The 18,322-nt window shown below is 43.8% G+C and overlaps 2 protein-coding genes across 5 annotated transcripts in view; one reads left to right on the top strand and one right to left on the bottom strand.

Annotated features, from left to right (window-relative positions):
• COL4A4 (collagen type IV alpha 4 chain) overlaps nt 1-15,110 on the bottom strand; it is a 151,164-nt gene extending 136,054 nt beyond the window's left edge. The window contains exons 1-2 of one of the 3 annotated variants that reach the window (XM_055398529.2): nt 15,031-15,090; nt 13,642-13,799 (exon numbers count right to left, since the gene is read on the bottom strand). The gene's annotated coding sequence lies outside the window, so the exon portion shown is untranslated. Of the gene's footprint in view, nt 1-13,641; nt 13,800-14,663; nt 14,855-15,030 lie in introns of those variants that run through there. The other 2 variants (XM_055398533.2, XM_055398532.2) reach the window with 2 other exon arrangements.
• Nucleotides 15,111-15,209: 99 nt separating this feature from the next.
• The window catches only part of COL4A3 (collagen type IV alpha 3 chain), a 157,358-nt gene continuing 154,245 nt past the window's right edge, over nt 15,210-18,322 (top strand). For both annotated transcript variants that reach the window (XM_055398539.2, XM_055398538.2), the window contains exon 1: nt 15,210-15,420. In XM_055398539.2, the coding sequence (XP_055254514.2) occupies nt 15,334-15,420 (87 nt within the window). In that variant the 5' untranslated portion in view covers nt 15,210-15,333. The remainder of the gene's footprint in view (nt 15,421-18,322) is intronic.

Here is an 18,322-nt window from a genome sequence, read left to right as displayed (position 1 = left end):
AATTTCATTCCTAGGTTATATACTCAAGAGAACTGACAAAATATGTTCATACATAAACTTGTACATGAATATTTACAGCAAAATTATTTGTAATGGATCAAAATGGGAATGACTCATTTCCACTGATGACTAAATAAGCAAAAAGTGCTGCATCTATACAGCGAAACACTTGTTGTTGTTGTTGTTTAGTCACTAGGTCATGTCCAGCTCTTGAGACCCCATACACTGTAGCCTGCCAGGCTCCCCTGTCCGTGGGATTTCCCAGGCAAGGGTACTGGAGTGGGCAGTTGTTTCCTTCTCCAGGGGATCTTTCCAACCCAGGGATTGAACCCATGACTCCTACATGCAAGCGGATTCTCTACTACTGAGCCACCAGGGAAGTCCCACAATGGAATATCTGACCATTAAAAGGAATGAAATACCAATCAGTGCCACAACATAAAGGAACCTTGAAAATGCGATGCAAAGTGACAGAAATCACGTACTGTATAATTCCATGTGCATGAAATGTCAGAAGAGGCATATCCATAGAGTCAGAAAATATTAATAGATTAGTAATTATCAAAGGTTGGAGGAGGGGCGAATGGGAGGTATGGGGTTTTCTGGAGGGCAATGTAAGTGTTATGGATTTAGATAGGGTAATGGTTGCACAATATTATAAGTACACTAAAAACCACTGAATTATAAACTTTAAAAGAGTAAAAATGGTGTGTTTTATTGTTGAAACTTATCTCAATTTTAAAAAAGAAAAAATATCTTGACTCCAAGTACCATATACTTTGAGAAAAGTTCTCTTTGGCTCAAAGAATTTGAAATGTCTCATCCTTAAAACTTTGGCTTCTCTAAAGACTGTACCTGTCAGAATTGAGTACAGAGAAGGAAATGGGAGTGTAGAATGTTACAACTTATTTTTAAATTCCTGGATAAACTCTAGATAAACTCAATCAATGTTATATTTATGAGAGACTAGTTTTCCAAGTAAGTATCAGAATGATGTTCCATGATAATTTCAAAACCAAGTAAAAACAGAATCACTTTGAGCAACTAGATCTTTTCCCATTCCCAAATCCATCACTGACGTGGTTTTCTATTTGTCTTCTAGAAGCTGCTACTGTTTTAAGAGGAACACATAAATTGGCTTGAAACATTCCAACTGTATTTGATATTTCAGACAAATAGGAAACACAGTCAAAAATTAAAGAACACCAGAGATATTTGCCTTTTAATCCCAAAATAGATACATCATGCAATTAGTCTGCACACATAATATGATAAAGTGTATCCCTCCCCCATTTCTATCCTAGTGCAATATAATTTTATACTTGAAAATCATATTAATCACTCCACTATACTTCTCTGCAACAAAAACATGTATATAAATTCAATATTTTCATTTATGATCATAAATTTCTGAGTCTTAAAATTTTTTTTCTCCTAGGTTGACATTGTTATGGTTATTAGTAGCATATAAGTCATCCAAAAAAAATAAGTATGTCTTGATAAACAATTGTTGTTTAGTCGCTAAGTAAACGAGCTGCCAAAAGTAAAACAGCTTTGTTCACAGTTTTACCTGGAGCAAGCCTCAGATGACTACGTGCTTATCTCATGCATCTGTCTATCCTGAAAAAAAAAGCCACAGAGGAGTCTCAGAGACTTTAGAACCACTCTCCTGGCTAGAGTGCAGCTCCAAGGTCACAGCTAAGCAGAGGCCCATCTGGCTGTCAGCTGGACACTGTGAACGGTGGTGTGTACTGGACTCTATAGTTCCCCAAAGGTCGTCACACAGCCTACAACAATCCACAGCAATCTAGAAATATTTCCTTTGCTGCAACCACCTGTGTTAATAGCACAAAACTTTTTGTCTCAACCATGCTTTTGATGACACCGAATAAAGTTTCTCATAAATAAAAGGCTGTCACCACATGGGAGAGGCCAAGGCAGTGTGTTTCTAATGAAGTTTGTTTTTAAAAAAGAAGAAGGTATAAAGAATTCGAGTGCTATGCCACTAAAACATATGCAAACAACAGCTTTGGGGGACTGTCTACCTAGGAAACTTTTGCAAAAGTTCTGTACCTTTCACAAGGTATGCTTTATTCTGCCAACTGTTATTCTCAAGCAGGGAGTGTTGAGTGCTATGGAGGGCTATATCGCAGCCCCCCGCCCCAGGCCCCATCTTTGGCTCTTAATAGCAGGGATAACCAGGTTTCTATCACCTGATTCCATCTTCCAGGCACATGGAAAGGTTAAGGATAACCACCTGACCCAAACCAGAGCTTGGCTTAGTGACACAGAACTCTGGGCCGGAGGATGGTACAAAAACGTTGTCTGAACCAGTCCTCTTGGAGAGTTGAAATGAGGACACCGAGAAAAGAAAGGGAGATGAGGGAAGAAGGATACATCCAGTACATCCTCAAGTACAGCTGGGTGTTAGAAAACTGCGACAAGTCAAGGTCAAGTGCAAGTCTGAGTTTAGAAGAGACAGATAAACTGCGGAATCAGACAAAGTTGTTTCCAAGAAAATGCAAAAACAAAGACAGACAGATAGTCTCAAGAAAGGAAGAAAAACCAGCTCATTCCTGAGAGCCTTCCCCCACCCCGACAGTTCTTGATGCAGTCTTGTGGTCAACTCCCTTTTCTTGAGTAAACTGACCTGGGCAGCCAAGTCTGATAAAAAGCGCTGCCCTCACCGCAGCTGGTCCCAAGGCTGCATGCGACACACCTTGGGAGGCCATCTGGGGTCACCCACCCCCAATAGCGAAGCTGAACATACATGCCCTGGGCCTTTGACATCCATTTTGTTCATTAATAGGCTCTTGCCCAGCAATATATGTCTATCAGTAATTTCTAGCATATATATTCAGCAGATACCATGGTGTTCGCGTCCTCCAACTCTCTGGGATTTTTTCTTCCCCCTGCAATTCTTTATGAAAATGCCCGGACTTCAATCTCCCTGGGACTCCTTAAGAGTCTCTGTCCAGTGTTTTCCAAAGGTCTGGGAACAGGATCTGAGAGCCTCCAAGCCATTCTCAGTACCCTGGGGAATTTGTTTTCTCTGCAACCTAATCTTGAATACAAATACAGCCTGCTGGAGTTCTCATCCACTAGGGGCTAGGCGTGGTTGGGGAGGGGGCGCGTCAGGGGGAGGGGAGGGCCAAGACCGGAGGACCAGATAAACAGGAGACTGAGGCCTGGAATCTTCCAGCCACAAAAGGTAGTAGAGATACAATGTCTTTTCTTTTCCCAAGGAACATCAAGTCTTCCAGCTCTTTCAAACAATATTTGCCCTTTCAGGGAAATCATTTTCTGTTAACTCAATGACTACATGTTCTTTCCTCTGACTTTCTGACACTGAGCTATCTGAAGACTCTCTCTCCAAGGCTAAATTTTTTTGGATGGTCTGAACACATATTTCTATATACTTTTATCTTTCCAAAGCAGAATTCCTAAAGGCTAAGCTTTTGTAGAGAAATAATCAAGGGGCCTGGGGCGGGGGTAGAAAAATGCTCCCAGAAAAAGAATGGCATGCCTGGGGGTGGCTTATACCTCTGAGGCTTATACCTTTCCTGTTAAGGGATCACCTGACCTTTCCCTAACATCCAGGTTGATTACTTTCTAAAATCCCATATCTTTGGGTTGCCTCTACCTGCAGACTTTCAAAGCCTCCAGGTTGACGAGAGCTTTTTAGTGAAAACAGTCAACCCCATCAACCATCACAAAGGTTTTTAAAGCAAGTCACGAACACGAACCCATGTGGTCCATGGACTACCGGAATGTGGCTGGAGCATCATGTTCCCTGAGAAGGAACTGGGGAAAAAACTTGAGAACGACTCAAGTAAATTCTTGAGAATATCTCTACATTCCAACAGGACCAGAAGGTTGTTGGACTGTGGTCAAGCCCGCCCCCACCTTGCCTTCCTTCTAGATTCAACTGAATTGTTTGAGAATCTTTGTACAGTCCTCAGGTGACCCTGGAGTTGAGTTTGCTAGTCCAGGGCCAAATGGGCCATATCTCAGCTAATCTATCATTCTGCCAATACAGGCTTTTATTATCATTTTTCTCCATGAGGTCTCCCCCTAGTATCAACAGAACATTTGACAACAATCATAAGAATCTCATAGGTGGGAGACACACAGAGGTGACACTGTTCCACAAAAGTACTACTGATTTTCAAAACCGGATGTGCCCTTTACTTCCAAGTTAAGAATAACATTCTTGACTTAGAATGCTGGAGGTCTCTTGCCAAAAACTCTACACACCCAGGTTTCTCTTGGTCTGTGATTTTCCTTGCAGAGCAGGGATGGAGCAACTCTGGATTCCCTTGGCCTTCCAGATTTCTGAGAGCTGCCTTTGGTGTAAGCAAATCCCACTGCCCACTGAGAAGTACCCACCTGCAACCAAGTGTACTGAAAGACTGGCATTAACCTTTGAGGACTTCTTCCCTCCTCCCTAGAGACTGGCTACCTTCTCCTGGTACCTGGTGATCTCATGTGAAGGATTGAAAGCAGGACTCTAAGAGGTAGAAAGACGTGTTCAGATCTTGATCACTTACCAGTATAACCCTGAGCAAATCTGTACCACTCTGAGCTCTTCATTTTTTAGTATGTAAAATTAATGCTGGAGAGAACTACACGAGTCAAAATCCATGCCTAGCACAGTCCCTGGCATGTTGTTGTTTAGTCGATAAGTCGTGTCTGACTGTTTTGGGACCCCATGGACTGTAGACCGCTAGGCTTCTCTGTCCATGGGATTTCCCTGGCAAGAATACTGGAGTGGGTTGCCATTTCCTTCTCCTGTGTCTCCTGCATTGGCAGGCAAATTCTTTACCACTGAGCCATGAGGGAAGTTTCCTGGCATTTGGTAGCACTCAATATATGTCTATTTCCATCCTTACTAATTTGCCATGCAGGCAAAATGAGCTCCCAATAAATGAGAGAAGGGTTAGAAAACTGGGAACTGGGGCAAGCTTGGCAGACCTCAGGAGGGAGGCAATACTTGAAGGAAGATCTGGAGAAATGAGGAGAAATTGAGCAGTGACAGTCTCTCTTAAAGGACCTTGTAAACATCGGGAGAAGTCATTGACAGGGATGACGCCTCAGTGAGTGTAGAAGCAGGTAAACAGGAGGGCAGGTCTGGTCAGAATCAGAATTAACGTAAGCAGACTCTGAGAGGACACTTATGAAAAGGTCAGCATTTGTTTTTATCAATGAGAGAGCCCTCTGCTGCTACCACAACTGCTGCTGCTGCTGCTGCTCCAACCCCACGCCCTTCCTCCTCCTCCTCCTCCTCCTCCTCTTCCCCATCATTGTCAACATCTTCCTCACCATAAGAAATTTTAATAAGCAGCATTATCAGTAGGTTCCTTATATGCTACATCTGGTGCTAAAGGTTGAACGCCGATCTTCAGTCTTCACAATAACCCTAAAAGGTAAGTTACACAACAATGTCCTTTTACAAGTAACTACAGTAAGTAATTGGCTTCCCTCATAGCTCAGTCAGTAAGGAGTCTGCCTGCAATGCAGGAGACCCAGATTTGATTCCTGGGTCGGGAAGATCCCCTGGCAAAGGAAATGGCAACCCACTCCAGTATTCTTGCCTGGAGAATCCCATGGACAGAGGAGCCTGGCGGGCTACAGTCCATGCGGTCACAAGAGTCACACATAACTTAGTGACTAAACCACCACCACCACAGTTAGTAAGAGACATTTCCAGGGTTCAAACGCTAAAGCTTCCCTTATTAACCGCTACACAACACAATTTCAAAGTTCATGAAAATTCCTGGGCACATTTCAGGAAATGCATCTCTGGAGAGAACAACTTTAGCCTTCAATATAATAGTAGCAGGGAGATTCACTTGTAAATACAGTGATGCACCATGATACATAGATATTCAGTTTGCTGTGAATCCTAGAAAACAAGAGTTCTCCTGTGAAGGTCTTCATGTTTGGAATTTCACCTCTAGAAACTTCTACAGGACAGTTGGCTATCTTTGAGGCACTATTTCTAACTAGACTATAGGAAAGTTAAAGCATTTCAGGCAGCTATGTAAGCAAAAAAAAAAAAAAAGAGAGAGAGAGAGAGAGATTTCACAGAAGTTTCCAAGTGAACTTTTAAGGTTAAACAGAAATACTGAGACAAGCATGCAGTTGGTTTCAAGACCGGAGGAAAACTTTGTCTTGGTAGGGAAGGAACATTGTATTCATATGAATCTTGGCCCTTTCTGGGTTTCCCAGGTGCCTCAGTGGTAAAGAATCCACCTGCCAATGTAGGAGACCCAATCCCTGGGTTGGGAAGATCCCCTGGGAGGAGGAAATGGCAACCCACTCCAGTATTCTTGCCTGGAGAATTTCATGGACACAGAAGTCTGGTGGACTATAGTCCATGGGACTGCAAAGAGTTGGACATGACTGAGTGACCAAGAACCCAGCCTCAGTTAAGTTCAGTTCAGTCGCTTAGTCGTGTCCGACTCTGCAACCCCATGGACTGCAGCACACCAGGTTTTCCTGTCCATCACCAACTCCGGAGCTTACTCAAACTCATGCTCACTCCACTGAGTCAGTGATGTCATCCAACAATCTCGCCCTCTGTCATCCCCTTCTCCTCCCGCCTTCAATCTTTATAAGCATCAGGGTCTTTCTTCGCATCAGGTAGCCAAAGGATTGGAGCTTCAGCATCAGTCCTTCCAATGAATATTCAGGACTGATTTCATTCAGGATTAACTGGTTGGATCTCCTTGCTGTCCGAGGGACTCTCAAGAGTCTTCTCCAACACCACAGTTCAAAAGCATCAATTATTTGGTGATCAGCTTTCTTTATGGTCCAACCCTCATATCCACACATGACTACTGGAAAAACCATAGCTTTGAATAGATGGACCTTTGTTGGCAAAGTAACGTCTCTGCTTTTTAATATGCTGTCTAGGTTGGTCATAGCTCTTCTAAGGAGCGCTTAACCATCTCCTTTTCCTTGTGTCTGCATCCTGCCTTCTGTCCACCTCTGTCTGCCTTCCTTCAGGCAGGAGCTGGTACTAGAGACTGGGTCCCCTTAGCAGGTGCTTCCCTAGAGGACCAGACCTGGAACTAGACTCCTCTAGAAATGCTTCTGCCACTCTGGAACCTTATAAAAGATTCCATCCCTCACACCTGGACTTCAGAGCTGTGCCATTTCCTATTCTGCTACAGACCATAAAGCTACAGACCAAACAGTGTTTCAGTGTCAGCTTTACACATCAGAAAATAACTGAGCAAAGTCAAGAGAAAGTGTTATGTATTGGATGTGATATCACATGGGCAGAGTAGTCAAGACAACCAATGTTTGGAAGTTTCACAACACCATAAGAAATTCCATTATCAAAGTGATTGTTTCTCCCCTAAAATTTGAAAATGAGGTGGTTTTTTTTTAATTCAAAAATTAATGGTAAGAAGAGATCTATATTAAATTTTTACAATTAAAAACTTAAACGTTTGTTTTCTTTAAAGTTGCTCAGTCGTGTCCGACTCTTTGCGACCCATGGACTCTATAGTCCATGGAATTCTCCAGACTAGAATACTGGAGTGGGTAGTCTATCCTTTCTCCAGCAGATCTTCCCAAACCAAGAATTGAACCAGGGTCTCCTGCATCACAGGCGTATTCTTTAACAACTGAGATATGGGAACAAAATAAAATAATACATAGAATCTTGACTACACGTGAAAATCACAGGGTTTGTAAATGCAAGTCCACTAAATATGTAATAACATTTAAAAGTGATTTTTCTACTAATTAACCTGACATTAACCAAAACAAATTTTTATTCATTTCTATATACCTTCAATACAACATAAAAACACCTATGATGATTATTCACTCAAGAAATATCTATTATATCAGTATATGACAATTTTCCAGTTTCTATCAAATGCCATGCTAGGCACTTTGATACAAGAGTGAAATCAATTTAGCCGAATTTAATATTCGGTAACTGTGTTTTCAATTTACTGAATATTGAACTCAATTTGAACTCAACTGAACTCAAATATTCAATATTACTTTTAAGTAGATTGAGAAAAGTTAAAGATGCATACTATAATCATTCAAGCAACCACTAACAACAACACAGAGAGATATAACTAGAAGCACAAAAAAAATTTAAATGGAACATTAAAAAATATTTGATTAACACAATAGAATGCTAGGAAGAAGAAAGGGGACAAAAAACGGATTAGACAGATAAAAAAGTAAACAGAGAGATGACAGACCTAAAAATCACTATATCAACTATGTGAAAATGCACTGAAAATTGAAAGGCAAAACATTGGATTTAAAACAGAAAAAAGAAAAAAACCCAAGTATATGCTACCTAAAAAATACATACTTTAAATAAAAAGACACAAATAGGTTATAAGTGAAAAGGTGGAAAAAGATACACCACACAAACAGTAAGCATAAGGAAAGGAGACTGGCTATATTAAAAATGGACTTCAAGATGGAAAGTGACACTTAAAAGAAAAGCCACAGGATGGGCAAAACTATTCAAAATAAATACATCTGCCAAGGATCTTGTATCCAGAATATATAAACAGTTATTGCAACTCAACAGTAAGAGCAACAACCAGTTTTTTTAATGGGGAAAGATCTAAGTAAACACTTTGCAAAAGTTCTCTGAACAGTTAATAACACCAGAAAAGATGTTCAACATCTTTAGTTACCAGAGAAAACAAAAGCACGCTAACTGCCACTGTGTAACCATTTGAATTGTTAACATTTTAAAAGCTGGCAAACCAAAAGTAGGCACCAAAAATATATGCGTGAACCAGAACTCTCATACACTGCTGACGAGAATGAAGATACAATTACTTTGGAAAACTCTTTTATAATTAAACATACACCTATTCTATGGTCCAGCCATTTCACTCCTAGGTATTTATTCAAAAGAAATGGAAATACATGTTCACACAAAGCCTAGTACAAAAATATCCATAGTAGCCATATTTCCCAAACTGGAAACAATTTAAAAATCTAACAGGTAAAGGGATCTTTAAAAAAGTGCTTTCCATACAACCAAATTTTACTCAGCTACAGAGTAGAACAAACTACTGATACACAGAACATAGATCCATGTCAGTATTGTTCTATTGAGTCCAAGAACCCAGACACCAAATGGTACATACTGTATGACTCTATTTCCATAAAATTCTAGAAAATGCAAACCAACCTACAGAGTCAGAAAGCAGATCTGTGGTTGCCTGGGAAATGGATGTGGAGAGATGGACTCAAAGGGGATAGAAGGAAACTTTGGGGAGTGATTGAAGAGCTCTGTATCCACATTCATGCTATTGATTTCACAGGGTGTATGCATTTGTGAAACTCCTTGAATTGCGTGTTTTAAATAGGTACAGATTTTGGTATGGAAATTCAGTTCAGTTCAGTCGCTCAGTCGTGTCCAACTCTTTGAGACTCCATGAATCACAGCACGCCAGGCCTCCCTGTCCATCACCAACTCCCAGAGTTCACCCAAACTCATAACCATTGAGTCGCTGATGCCGTCCAGCCATCTCATCCTCTGTCATCCCCTTCTCCTCCTGCCCCAAATCCCTCCCAGCATCAGAGTCTTTTCCAATGAGTCAACTCTCCGCATGAGGTGGCCAAAATATTGGAGTTTCAGCTTTAACATCAGTCCTTCCAATGAACACCCAGGACTGATCTCCTCTAGGATGGACTGGTTGGATCTCGTTGCATTATACCTCAATAAATTTATTTTTAAATACCACTGTCACTATATTAAAAATAAAATGAATCTTTGTAAGTGCTTGCAAAGGTCTCATAGTACAAAAAAGTAAAATGCATGACTCTGTTTCAGTGTTATATAATAAAGGTCTGGACAAAGGTCTTCACAGAGACCATGATCTTTGACCCTTCACCTAGATCTCAAAATGTAAGGGTTGCATCAGACAGACACCGGTTTGGGGGGTAGGGGCCGGGTGGGTGGTTCCTGAAAGTGCAAAGAATGGCAAGTACAAAGGCACAAGGTAAAGAAGGGTACATGGTGAACTTGAGACATATGAGTGATACACACGATTTTTCAAAAGTTGGTTTTGGACCATTCTATTCTATCCAAAGAAGGGTGAAGTAATCTGTAAAGAAAAAGAGAAACTTCTGGAAGCTTTAATATAAGCAAGTTACACGATGTATGTGATGAGTGTAACTAACATTCACCAAATCTTTTACAAGGGCTTTTTCAGGCATGTGGAGATTATCACCTCATCACTTTCAAAATGAAGTGTGACCACTTTGGTCAATGAGATGTGAAATAGATGTAGCAAGTGTCACAATAGTTGGCAGCTTTTAGAGCAGTTTTTGATTCGCTGAATTCTCTTCCCCTTCAGAGGAGATCAGAGAACAGGTTGAATGGGAATTTCCAGGAGGTTCCTGAGTGGTTTTGATAAGCAGAATGCCCCCAACCCCTTTCCCACCTCCTTATACCCTGTGATGAAAATGTGTGTGTGTGAGAGTCACTCAGTCATGTCTGACTCTTTGTGACCCCAAGGACTACAGTCTGCCAGGTTCCTCTGTCCATGGAATTCTCCGGGCAGGAATACTGGAGTGGGTTGCCATTTCTTTCCCCAGAATATGTAGAATATGTATAAATGGAGAAGAAGAGGCTTGTTATTGGAAGCCTCTGAAGTTTGGGGGTTATTTGCAGATGCCCCCAAGGTAACTGGTTCTTTCTGACACAATGTGAGCTTTTATTCAGACAGTAACATAGGAGAAGGCAATGGCAAGCCACTCCAGTACTCTTGCCTAGAAAATCCCATGGATGGAGGAGCCTGGTAGGCTGCAGTCCGTGGGGTCACTCAGTTGGACACGACTGAATGACCTCACTTTCACTTTTCACTTTCACACATTGGAGAAGGAAATGGCAACCCACTCCAGTGTTCTTGCCTGGAGAATCCCAGGGATGGGGGAACCTGGTGGGCTTCCATCTATGGGGTCACACAGAGTTGGACACGACTGAAGTGACTTAGCAGCAGCAACATAGAAGGGATTTCAGAGGACAAACATTGCAGAGAACTAGCTAGAAGGCTACCACAGTTCACAGATGATAAGTCCAGGCCCTCGGAAGGGCCATGATCTTAGAAAAGCAGAGAAAGAATTTGGAGATGTAATGGCAAGAACTGATATGAATTGAAAATAACTCTGAGACTGTGAAGAGCCTCTTGATGAAAGTGAAAGAGGAGAGTGAAAAAGTTGGCTTAAAACTCAACATTCAGAAAACTAAGATCATGGCACCCAGTCCCATCACTTCATGGCAAGTAGATAGGGAAACAGTGACAGACTTTATTTTCTTGGGCTCCAAAATGACTGCAGTTGATGACTGCAGCTATGAAATTAAAAGACGCTTACTCCTTGGAAGAAAAGTTATGACCAACCTAGACAGCATATTAAAAAACAGAGACATTACTTTGCCAACAAAGGTCTGTCTAGTCAAAGCTATGGTTTTCCGGTAGTCATGTACGGATGTGAGAATTGGGCCATAAAGAAAGCTGAGCGCTGAAGAATTGATACTTTTGAACTGTGGTGTTGGAGAAGACACTTGAGAGTCCCTTGGACTGCAAGAAGATCAAACCAGTCCATCCTAAAGAAAATCAGTCCTGAATATTCATTGGAAGGACTGATGCTGAAGCTGAAACTCCAATACTTTGGCCACCTGATGCGAAGAACTGACCCTGATGCTAGGAAAGACTGAAGGCAGGAGGAGAAGGGGATAACAGAGAATGAGATGGTTGGATGGCATCACCGACTCTATGGACATGAGTTTGAGTAATCTCCGGGAGTTGGGGATGGACAGGGAGGCCTGGCGTGCTGCAGTCCATGGGGTCGCAAAGAGTTGAACACAACTGAGTGACTGAACTGAACTGAAACTGTGAAAGAACCTGTGTTTAATTGTTTTCGAGTGTTAAAACAGAAGGCTCTTGAAAGAAGAGAGATGATTTTTAAATTTAAAAATAATTAATTTAAAATGTAATTAATATAAAATTTAATTTTTCAAAAAGATTGAGAAGGAGCTACTGGCAGTCTGGCAAAATACGTCACATCAAAAGCCTAGGCACATTCCTATCCAGAGAAGGATATAGAAAGATCCTAAACTTTGGAAGAAATCAGACCCGGGTGTGAATCCTGAGTGAATTTGTCAAGTCATCCAGTTTCATTCATTCAGCAAATAGTAAACAACTTCATTCATGCACTAACTTCATTCATTCAATAACATTAAAGAACACCAAAAAGGCCACTGTTCTACTGGAGCTGAGCTCCAAAAACAGAGAAGCAAATACTACACATTTAAGCACTGTGCAGAAAACAGACCTGATATTGTGACCATGAAAAGGGGGCAAAAACAATAATACAGGCCTTGTCAAAGGTCATTACCATTTCACTTTGTTCAAAACTCTCATCTGGCACCAAGTCAAAAGCAGAGATTCCTGTGTCCTTTGTACTTACAAAAAGGACTGCCCTCACTTTCCTTTTGTTTTATACATTTCAAGAGCAAGCTGGGAAACTCTCAACTCTGGGACCATTTTTTTAAAAAAAATCAAAAATTCTGGTTAATGAACACCATCTAGTGAGCATACCGTGAATGTTCACTGGAAGGGCTGACGCTGACTGCTGAGTTAAATTCCCACAGTTGTTTAAGGTGGCACACTGACGATGCCGATTTACAGAAGAAAAGACCCTAAGCCACACTAGTAAGTGTGGAAAAGATGCAAAATCTAAACTCTACTGCAGAGACCACACTTAACGACTCCTGCCTCCTAACCCTGTTTACATCACAAGTTTCTTTCCTGCTCTTTTGTAGCATTAGAAGTGACTTGCAGTTGACTGTTGCCACCCCTTCTAAAGTCAAAAAAGCCAAGTCTGGACTTCAGTCAAAATGACATCTTTTCAGGAAAAGGCAATTGAAATCCAAATTAAGAAAACTTCTGGACTTCAGCATAAAGAAGGAGCATTTAACTCCGGCATTGAGAGTTGTTTTTTCCAGAAAGTAATGTCAGTTCATGCAAGACTGTCACGGGCCTCTCAGAATTCTTGGACCCTTATTTTATCAACAGAGCACCTTATGTCTCATCTAACAAGGATGGCAGGAGAAAGTTTCATAAGAACTCTCCTTATCAATATGGAGAAGCTATAGCAACATCGTGGGAAACTCCAGAGAGCTTAAAGATACTTCAACACCTAGGGACTTCCCAGGGGGTGCTAGAGCTAAAGAACCCACCTGCCAATGCAGGAGACCAAAGAGACTTGGGTTTGCTTGATCCCTGATCGGGAAGATCCCTCGGAGGAAAGCATGGCAGCCCACTCCAGTATTCTTGCCTGGAGATCCCATTCTCAGAGGAGACTGGCAGGCCATGGGGTTGCAAAGAGTCAGACACAGCTGAAGCAACTTAGCATGCAGGCACTGGAGTATACAGACTCCCATTGCTGGGGAGTCCAGTGTAATTGGCTTGGGATGTTTTAGGATTTTTAGAGGCTCCATAAGAGATACTAATATACAGCCAGAGTTGACATTTGGTGGCATAAAAAGGACAGAGGGGAGTTTATAATTATTTCCTCTACAACCATAAAGGGGAGTGTGCACCTTCATTCATTCACCGTCAGGGTTTCACCTACCTACAGAGACACAGAGGTCTAATATACCATGATCCCATTCCAATTGCAAACAAGTGGTTTTCCACCATCAGCCACCAAATCACACATTTCACACGTGGTATCTGATGACCAGCGACTGCAGACATCAGCAACCCTGATCCAGAGTAAGGGTTCTTAACCTGAAGATGGAATTCAGATGGTCTGTGAACCATGGATGGAAACCAATACATCTATCTTTTCACTAAACTTTCCTGGAAGACTAGCGTTTTCTTCATTTATGAACACAGCTAACAAACCACAACAGTATCGGCAGTTCTTGAGACTGTACCCACTAGTATCTTTTTGTCACGTTTCAGATTTGCAGTCATCACTACTTTGAGATTACGGTTGTTTAACAGACCTGCTGTTAGATCGAAATATTCGGTGCAATAATCACGATGCATGTATGTTACTAGATCATGACTTTACTACTTTGATAATTTGTTCCAGTAAAACGGATTCTGAGAATGGCAATACTGTAAGAAGGATCTGAGTGCTTCGCCAGAGCCCATGTGGTCAGTGGCACAAGAAAAGGGCACGAGCCCTGCTCTGCGGACGGGGCCCAGCACGTCCGCCTCCACGGCCACCTCTGAGGAGAAGCGCCCTCTCAGGCCGGAGGCACCCGGACAAAGCTGGCGCGCGGCCTCCCGTGCACTTCCGCAGATAAGATTTAACGTGAAAAGCCAGTTCAACGCGGCGGAGAATCGGCTGGATGAGCTTTCCCTTTCCCCTCAGCTGCCTCCTGCTCTTGGCATTTCGGAGTGCCCAGACCGCCAGGCTGGTAACTTGAGCCTCCAAATTAATCAAAACACAACAGCACCCAGTTCAAGCCCAGGCAGACAAGGCTGGAGCCAGACAAGCTCTCCTCCCGTGACCCCGGGGCCCAACTCCCCAGCCCCGCCCGCCGGTGCGCCCCACCCTGGGATGCCGCGCACGTTTCCTCCGCCGCCCGGGCCCCGAGCCGGGGGCCCGCGATCGCCCAGACCGGGTCGTGGTCGCCTTACCTCGTGGGGACACCCGCCGCCCCCGCCGCGCGCAGTTCCACGCGCCACTCGGCCACCCGTTCACCGCGCTCTCACCGCCGCGGCGTCAGGCGGCGGCCCGATGGAGGCGGGTTGAGAAGGGGAAAGTGGCTAGACGGCACCGCCGGGGAGCCCGGAGCCAGCGGGGCCACCCGAGTGCCCACCCCGGCGCGCCTCCCGCTTAATCTGAGGCAGGGCCGCTGGCCACTCCCTCCCCGCTGCTCGGCCACCTCCCCGTCGCACACCCCCCAGCTCCCCACCTCCGACTCGCCCCCTCTTACGCCGACTCGCACCCCTTGCCCCGCCGCGACTCCCGCGCCTCGGGCGCATCACCTCCTGCACCCCTTACCCTGGGCCCCGCGGGCACCTGCCCCGCAGGCGCGCAGCCTTTTCTCGCCTCCCGCGCGCGCTGCCCGGGGCTGAGGGACGTCGCCTGGAGAGTTGGCGCGGGGGGGACGAGGGCGGGACCTGAGCCACTTCTTCCCTCCCTGGAAGCCTCGGTGGGGAGGCTGAGCCCTACAAAACCCGCCCCGGGCGGGCTGGCCAGGCGAGCTTCACCGCCCGGCTCCCAGCGCGCGCCGCGCCGGGGACTCGGGGGCCCGAGAGCCTGCGGGTCCCTGGACCACGCCCGGGCTCTGAGCGGTCGCCCACCATGCGCCAGAGGACCGCGCCAAGGCCGCCCGCGCTGCTGCTGCCACTGCTGCTGGTGCTCCTGGCGGCGGCGCCCACGGAGGGCAAGGTGAGTACCCAGGGGAGGGGCGGGGGGCGGCGCGACCCCCACCCCGCTTCCCCGTCCGCGGAGAGCGCTGGCCTTGAACCTCTGCTGGTAGGTGCGGTGACAGTGGGCTCCAGGCAGACTCCTGGTTGGAGCAAGCGAGGATGCCCCGAGACAGGTGGAATGCGCGGGGTTGGAGGAAGAGGCGAGGTGGGGAGGCTTGTTTCTGGTTCCCTAGAGATCAGGGGTGGGCGCTAACCCTCCAGAGGGAGGGAGAGAGGGAGGCAGGTAGACAGATGGATAGATAGATGAATAGAAATGCAGGCAGATAGAGAGATGTGGGTGGATAGATAATCGCCAGGGATGAGCGCCTGAGAGCACCGGATGCAGAGACACGCGAGGTCACCCTGGTGAATTAGAGCAGGCAGCATGGCCTGGCAGAGAGGAGAGAGGGCTGGAGAACCAGCCCTGTCACTTCCTAGCTGTCATCTCACTCTGACCCCTTCTGTTCCTCCTTATCAATACTTGCCCTCCGGGGTTCCATCAGTTTTGTTGAGAAAAGCAAAAATGCATCACTGAAAAGTTAGTAGCACCTCACAGAACTCATGTTAGGATAAATCAAGCAATCTGCCTCCGTGATTTCTGTTCGACATGTGAGAGATCCTGGATTCATTTAAATCCCCCTGCATATTTCTTGTTATCTGAGAAGATATATTTTTTGTCCTCAAAACTGTTAGGACTCCTGGAGTAGACTTACTCGATTTTAACTGGCGGAAGTGCAATTTAACTTTTCAGATGCTTTCTGTGACTTCTACTTTTGTAAGTTTTAAGAACTTAATTTGGGATGACAGTGCAGTATAAATTTCATTTCCCAGAATGATCAGATGTTTTTTTTTACAAAGTTCGTGGTTAAGATTGTGATTGGAAATTAATCGTCACATAAGTATGTGTTACATGAAAATATTCTTCCAACCTACAGTCACAAGTAATACAAGCATTTTCCTTTGAAATTAAACTTAATGACATTGCAGGTGAAGCTAAAACCCTCTTTATCACCTTCATACCTTCCCCCACCCCTGTCTAAGGAAGGGTATCCACTCTCACCACTTTGGCTTTCTTTTCAGATATTTTTCTGTGCATGCACATATGCGTGTATAGACCCACAAACAATATGTCTTGTATGTATTTTAACATAATTGATACCATGTACCCATGCTGTATATATACTTTTGTCTTCTACAGGTCTATCTATGCCAGTATTTAAGACAGATCTACCTCTTTTCCTTTTTGCATTGTTGCAGTTTTCCACAATGTGACTATGCCAAGTTTAACTGAGCCATTTCCTTATCAATGAACATTTAGGCTCTTTAGTATTTTATATTCTAAAGGATACTGGAATCCATGTAATCTCTTCATGAAGTTGGTTCTAATAAAAATGTGCTTTACCTAGACTAAGGATGACCAACCCAGGTAGCTCAGTACTTCTGAACATGATGGAGAGAATTCAATCTAAGTCAGTATAGAATGTCTGCCAACATTAATCCAGAAACAAATACAAGTGAAAAAAAAATAGCTGAAGTATCTGTATGTGTGTGTGAGAAGGGCTGGGTTTGCACATTCTTCTAGAGTCCAAAGAAGAGGGGAGATTAGGGACAGGTGGAGAAAGAGGGGAAATATTACCAATGAGTAAAAACCAGCCTGAAAAAAGGATGCTGTGTGATCACACTGCCTCTACTTATACCAATTTTCAATTATACTGTCATATTCCTTTATTGTTTTTTGGTTTTTACATAAGAAATTTTTTGTCTTACCTTTGGCCAAATCTTGGAGGCTACCTGCTGATGTTACAATGAATCCATTTATATTATTTTTATCGTCATTTGAAGTGAGCCTCTGTTAAAACTTTGCTGAGTTACACAGTGTCATTAGTAAGTATGAAATGTGCCCTCATCACATAGAAAAAAAGAAATCACAGCAAATAACTGATAACTGGTTTGCACGGTGCCAGCATGGCTCCCTCCCAAAGGTAACTCTGATGTTGGGCGAGGCTTTTGACCTCTCTCAGCCTCACTGTTTTCATCCACAACATGAGGGAGTTGAAACCCTTCATGAGGTCAGCAGGTGAGGTTTAAGTGAGTGAGGCTTTGCAGGGTGGCGGGGGTGGGGTGTTGACTCTTCAGGGCCAACTAATTGTTGGCATTCTAGAATTCAGAATTAGTAATACCAGAATCCACCTTTTTCAGAAAAGAAGCTGGGAATCTAGTTTCCGTTAGAAATCTCTTAAATTCTAAATATTAGCAAAGGAATTAAAACTTTACAGAAGGAACAAATGGTAACTGAGAGCCGGATGTAGTCACTGGGCCATCTTTGTGCTACATAGTTACGGACTTATTTTACTCTAAATTCCTGTGATTTCATGTTAGCCTTTCTCAAAAAACAAAGAAATAGCGCTGTTCACCCTCTATTCGGAGTTCAGGCAGGGTGGAACTGTCCACCCACACAATTTGTTCTGAAGAACCCTGAGTAAAATCCTGCTGCTGCATTGCTGAAGGCATCCAGTTCCATGCCTGACTACAGTACATGCCCAGTTTTTATAGCTGTTCCCAGGCCCAACTCAAAACTGGGAGGCACTCTGCCACTGCCACTGGCGGCAGGTCTGGGAGAAGCGCAGAGAAAGCGCCTTCTCTGATTATCTGGGGAAGGTGAGATTCATGGTTTGAGATATCATAGTTTATCCTTCCTCTCTTTGCCTTAAAATTCCAGACAGGGCAGGAATATGGCTGGTTTTATATTTATGCACCATGGATGCGTGTGTGTGTGTGTGTCAGTCACCATAAAAAATAAATGCTATTATTGTATGGTCCTTCAAGTGTAATAAATGATTTCACATGATACATACCTATTGGAGCTTGCTTGTGTCAGTCAG

The sequence above is a fragment of the Moschus berezovskii genome, chromosome 2, assembly GCF_049115385.1.
Source record: "Moschus berezovskii isolate FMDL1 chromosome 2, NW_MosBer_1.0, whole genome shotgun sequence".
Classification (NCBI taxonomy): Eukaryota; Metazoa; Chordata; class Mammalia; order Artiodactyla; family Moschidae; genus Moschus; species Moschus berezovskii.
Note: the sequence above shows the minus strand (reverse complement) of the source record. Positions and strands in the feature narration are given on the sequence as shown.